Below are 5,670 nucleotides of genomic sequence, written 5' to 3'. Positions count from 1 at the left end.
ACCGGGACACACGCGGGGCTGCGGGGAGAGCGCTGTGCCGGTCACCGGGACACACGGGGGACTGCGGGGCAGAGCGGTGTTGCTGGTCACCGGGACATACGCGGGGCCGCGGGCTACTAGGGGCTACACATGCAACAATCCAAGCGAAGGAAGCCCTAGTGTTGAGCGGGTTATAGGGCTGCCTGTAACTGTAACCTGCCTGCTTACCTGGGCTAAGCCCCTCTTGAGCTTATTGGATGTAATCTGTTCCAAGAACTAATAGATGATTATAGAGCATCTGTTTATTAATGAACTTACTTGGAAACTTATTTTTCTTGCCTGAATAACAACCCAAGCGGAATAGTATTTATTGTTGTTGATGGATACTGTTACTAAAGCCCACTCTCTTGCAACCTTCTAAACAGCAATTCAAAGTGAGACCCTTTGAGCTCTCAATTATATGGGGCTAATGCATACTGAAGCCCACTCTCTAATGACCCTACAAACTGCACTCCAAAGCAAGTCTGAGCGTTATGATTCCCAGATCATAAGAGAGCTAATGCATATGTCTCAAACATTATCAAACATAGATAATTGGATGGCTGTGGAGTCAAGCAAGGACTGTTTGTAATAAACATGGACTGTTGATATTAACACACCATGAGAAAGAGCAAGATGTGGCTGAAGAAGAGGGGCAAGGTGAGATAGGGCAGCACTGAAAAAACATCCTTGTTGTAGCTCCTGCTGATAAGCACAAGACAGTACAGCATAAGCACAGGAATGAGTGGCAGGAAGTTGGCATGGACTATAGGGTGGGATTAAGACCACCCCTCTGACCCATTTCCCAGAAGACCTGAAAGAACAGTCTGTGCATGATAACTAATTTGCATAGAAAATGAAAAATCCATCTTCAGGATGGGGAAACCTATCCATAAAAAGGTACCCTGCAATTTCTATGGCAAGTAATTTCTGATTATTTGTAAACCCTCTGACTTTTGACATTCCCTTCGACCATGAGCATTTATGAATCTTAGGTGCTTCCCTTCCCTTAAAGGTGGGTGATCATACATTCCTGGTCCCCTTGGCCCTGTGGGACATGATCAAAGGGGTGACAAGGAACAGACAGATCTGTGTCGCCCCCCCCACCAGGCCATGGCTCCCCATCACATTCGACAGAGAAGAGTGGAGACAAGCACTGGATGAATGTGGCTTTATCTACTGTGGCAAAAAATAATAGTAATTAAAAAAAAAAAAAAATAAAACAACAAACAACCGAAATAAAGGTCTAAACATGTAAAAAGGAGAAGAGATGGTGTTGGAGCCACCAGGCCCCACGCAGAGCCTCACATCCTCCTGGCTCCAGCCCACCCGTCCTGGTGACCTGGCACATGGTGCTGACCCACGCCAGGGCCTCCTTGCACCGGCTGTTCCCTTTGTGCTCGTCCCTGTGCAAGGCAGCGTCCAGCTGACACAGCCTCCTCCCCACGCACACCCACCCACCCACACACCCACGAGGAGGAGAAAGCCTCAAGCAATGCAGGTGGGCTCAACGTGCCAATGATGGGCGCCTTGGCATTTAGTAGGAAACAGGGTATCTGTCCAAGTTCTGTGGCAGCAGCATGGGGAGGGAAGGGATATAAAGAGAAAAAAATGGGGGGAAAAACCAAAAACAACCCAAAGCGGTGAAGCAGCGCTGGTGGGGACAGGTTCAGGGGATGCCAAACTGTACAACCAGTTCTTCTTTGGCGTCGACACGGATCTGTGAGAGCGCACTGAAGGCGTAGGCAGCTATCCGGGACACCTGCGGGCACGAGGACATGGCTGTGTCACCAGCGGCTGCTGAAACTGCCGGTTATCCCACACAAACTGTCACAGGAGGTTAGCCCCCAGCCCTAACGCGTCCCTAAGCCTGTCCTGAGCTTTGCCCCCACCTCTAACAAGGCCTTAAACCTGACCTAGGCTTTGCCCTCAGCTCTAATAAGTCATTATTAGAGCCAGGAGGGCACGGCTGCTCCTCCAGGATGAGGATGTGTCTCTGGGGAGCATGGCAAGGGCTCAGGGCTCGCCCCAGCCCTGCTCACCTGCTGCAGGTCTGCAAAGGGGACAGGGTCGCTGGCGAGCACTTGGTGCGGTTGGTTAGTCAGAGACGGCAGCAGCGGGAGCTTCTTCCAGTGCGTCAGGTTGTTGCTGAGCATGGCCAGGCGTGTGCTGTGAGGAGAGAGCAGCCAACGTCAGTGCCATGCCAAGACATGGGGACATCCAGAGAATGGGTGCTGTGCCCCCAGGCACTCGGCACCCCCAGGGGGAGAAGGGAGAGCAGTGGTGCTGCACTCCCAGCATCCAGCCCTCCTCACTCCCTGCAGCAGGAGGATGAGGGAGCTTCCAGCTCACCCACATAGGCATCTTTCAAGCACAAGCTTGAACGTCACATCCAGCCCCCTACCATCTGCCCCAAGGGCTGGGTGAACACAGAAGCCCTTTGTCCTGGGCTCTGCCACCTGCAGTGCCATGGGCCTTCCCTGAGCAGGCTGCATCCAGCTCTCTGAGATGCAGCTCTTCTACATGCCGAGTTCAATCCCCCAGGTCAAAACCCCTGGGACCTGCCCAGAGACACATATGGCTGTGAAGGGACAGCAAGCACCCCAGGGGAGAAGTGCAGGTCCCACCTGTACTGCCTGGCTCTGTCCATGTACTCATGCTGCTCCATGCCCTGGGAATCTGCTGCCGACACGTCGATGATGTTGCTGCAGAGACACAAGACAGTGGCTGCTACTGGAGACTCATTGCTCCCCCTGAATTCCCTCCCCATCTCAGAGCATCCTCTGACCAGGGCAGAATAGTCCAGCACCAGCCCAGCACCCCAAAACAAACATCTCAAGGCCAAACTCGCCCAAAGAATGCTGCCAGCTGGACACAAGTGTGTCAGGCTGGAGTGGCTGTTTGCCAGGAAGGAAATGCCAGGGACTGTTTGCCCACAGCTGCCCTGGGGCAGAGGCAGGCAGAGGCTGCAGGAAGCTGGGGGCTGGTCTGGGCTCTGGGGAGCTTGGCATGCAGCCACCTGGAGAAGAAAGGAACCACTAGGAGGACAATGCACTTGGCAGATGTCCTGAGAGCCCTGGTACTGGGCCCTGGGCTCAGAGAGGACCTGGGCACTTGCCCAGGGCCCTGCCGCAGTCCCACTGTGTGCACCCCCCAGCAAAGGAGCACTCAGAGCCGCTGTGACCCTGCATGTTGGACACACAGCAGTGGCCACCAGCTCCCCAACGTCAGGCAGGGGAGCAGAGGGGCCTACGAGCATCCCAAAGCCCTCCCAGCCAGGCTGGACACAGCCCTCTCCCCACATTGTCCCTGTGCATTTGAGGAAAAGCCTCCTCAGAAGGTGATACACTGCTGCTGTCCCCCCGGCCACCCTCTCCACATTCCTTATCTCTGCCCCTATCTCCAGCCCAACAGCCAAGGAGTTACCTTACATCTGGGGTCTTTTCTGTGTCCCCATGGGGCTCAAGGCTGAGGGAGGGGGCTGTCTGAGGGCAGAGGGACATGGGGACACTGCCACAGCTCCCCCCCTTCCCCTCAGCACACATGGCTGACCAGCAGGGCCCACAGCCAGGCAGCCCCCAGCTGCATGCCAGGTGCAGGGTCACTGCTGGTCCCCGAGGCACGCTGCCTGCCCACGGGCACGGCCTGAGGCTTACATGGCTGTTTTGGCGAGGATGGAGGACAGCATGGCCTGCTCATCGGTGCGCGCCGACGGCAGGTTGTGGTAGCTCTGCTCCGCTCCATTCAGCACCTTGTTGGGTGGGCTGGCTGCCGGCTCCAGCAGCCGCTTTGTCTCCTCCTCCTGAGGGAAAGGCAAGAGGAAAATCAGCCTTGGCTCCCCCACACCAGCACTGTGAACCCCATGGGATGAGGCGAGTCTCACCCTTCCCTCACCAGCCAGGAGGGATCCCTGTGCATCCCAGTGTAACCCAGAACAGCCTCAGCTCTGCCCAATTATTTTGCTTTCTCCCAGCTGAAGCCCCTCCCAGCCACAAAGGCAGCAAGTGTGGCTGAAATCATGCAGCACATTTGGAATGGCCAATCCTGCAGACAGGAGTCTGCAGCCAGCATCCAACTGCATGAAACCCCACAGCTAATGAGGACCACCTGGGCCAGGTGAACCCCACCTGCCACAGCCCAGGGACTGTGTGGGGCGGGGAGTTCCCAGAGTCACAGGCCATGGTCTCCCACTCACACCAGGAGGTGCAGAGTTGCAGCTCAGCCCTTCATCCTCTGGCTTGTCTCAATGGTGCTGCAGGGGCTGTGAGAAGAGCCCAGTAGGGAGATCATGGGCACAAACACCCAGGAGAACATGATCACAGAATTACTAAATTGGAAAAGCCCTCTGAGCCCAACTGTTCTCCCAGCACTGCTGAGCCCACCACTAAACCACATCCCCAAGTGCCAAGTCTACACAGCTTTTAAATCCCTGCAGGGATGGGGACTGCAACACTGTTCTGGGCAGCCTGAGCCAGGGCTGTACAACAGTTTTAGGGAAATTTTTCCCGAATATCTAACTAAAACCTTCCATGGCACAACCAGAGGCCCTTTCCTCCTGTCCAGTGCCTTGTACCCTGGAAGCACAGCCAGACCCCCACCCTCTGTCAGGGAGTTGTGGAGAGTGAGAAGGACACCCCCGAGCCTCCTTTTCTGGAGGCTGAGCCACCTCAGCTCCCTCAGCCACTCCTTGTGCTCCAGCCCCTTCTACAACTCCATTCCCTTCTCTGGACATGCTCAGGCCTTTCCATGTCTGGTCCTGAGAGGACGCTCAGCCTGTGACCCATGGTGAGCTGGGAGCGCAACCAGTCCTGCACACACGCAGTCGGTGGCGTCTCCAGCTCCTCCCCGGCCAGAAGCTTCCTCTCCCCTTCCTCCTGCTGGGAAATGCCGCTGCGATACTCCAGCCCAGGCCCTTCTCCTTCCTTTGTGGCGGTGGGAGCTGGCGGGGCTCCCCTGGGACGGGCTGTCACAGCCGAGCTCTCGCCGCACCCGGGGATTAAGTTTCGCGGGACAGGTGACAGCCCCGGTTCTGCCCCGGCCCCTGAGCTGCGGCAGCCGCGCTGCCCAGGAAGGCAAAGCTGGCGCCGGTGCAGCCTGAGGCCTTGGACCGACACCTGCAGCGGGACGGGGGAAGGGTCCGGCACGACCCCCGAGCCCCCGCCCGGCAGCACCCACGCGGCACCAGAGGGACACACCGCGAGGAACGAGTGCACGAAGGGGGCGACAGGCGGGAGCAGCGCTCGGACACTGCCCGGCGGCGGCGAAGGGCCGGGCCCTGCCGGGGACGCGCGCTGTGCCCCCCCGCCACCGGGCGGCCCCGGGGGAGCCGGGAGCGGGGCCGAACGTCCCTCCCGCTCCACCCCCGCCGCGGGCCTCGCGTCCCCCCGGCGCCGGTGCCCACCTGGTCGGAGGCCTCGGCCTCGCTGCTGTAGCAGCAGCCCATGGCGAGCGCGGCCCCGGCTCCGGCACGGCCCCGCCGCGCGGTCACGTGAGCACCGAGTCAGCGCGGTCACGTGAGCGGCGGGGAAACACACACACGCACTCACAGTCGCGCGCGCGCGCGGCCGCGCCCGGTGCCGGGGGCGCGCACGGCAGCGGTCACGTGGGACGGGACGGCGCTGGCACGTGGGATACGTCACGCGGCCTGGCGCG

General features: G+C 58.6%; 1 protein-coding gene across 1 annotated transcript; it reads right to left on the bottom strand.

Annotated features, from left to right (window-relative positions):
* Positions 1 to 1,174: 1,174 nt before the first annotated feature.
* On the bottom strand, positions 1,175 to 5,591 carry LAMTOR1 (late endosomal/lysosomal adaptor, MAPK and MTOR activator 1). Its single transcript, XM_079317645.1, has 5 exons — positions 5,420 to 5,591; positions 3,675 to 3,820; positions 2,646 to 2,723; positions 2,061 to 2,187; positions 1,175 to 1,780 (listed from the first exon to the last, which is right to left on the bottom strand). The coding sequence occupies exons 1-5, from the start codon at positions 5,459 to 5,461 to the stop codon at positions 1,688 to 1,690; spliced, it is 486 nt and encodes a 161-aa protein (XP_079173771.1). The 5' UTR covers positions 5,462 to 5,591; the 3' UTR covers positions 1,175 to 1,687.
* Between the last annotated feature and the right edge of the window lie 79 nt (positions 5,592 to 5,670).

Source organism: Erithacus rubecula, assembly GCF_903797595.1.
Source record: "Erithacus rubecula genome assembly, chromosome: 1".
In the NCBI taxonomy this organism is placed as follows: Eukaryota; Metazoa; Chordata; class Aves; order Passeriformes; family Muscicapidae; genus Erithacus; species Erithacus rubecula.
This window is presented reverse-complemented; position numbering and strand designations above follow the sequence as displayed.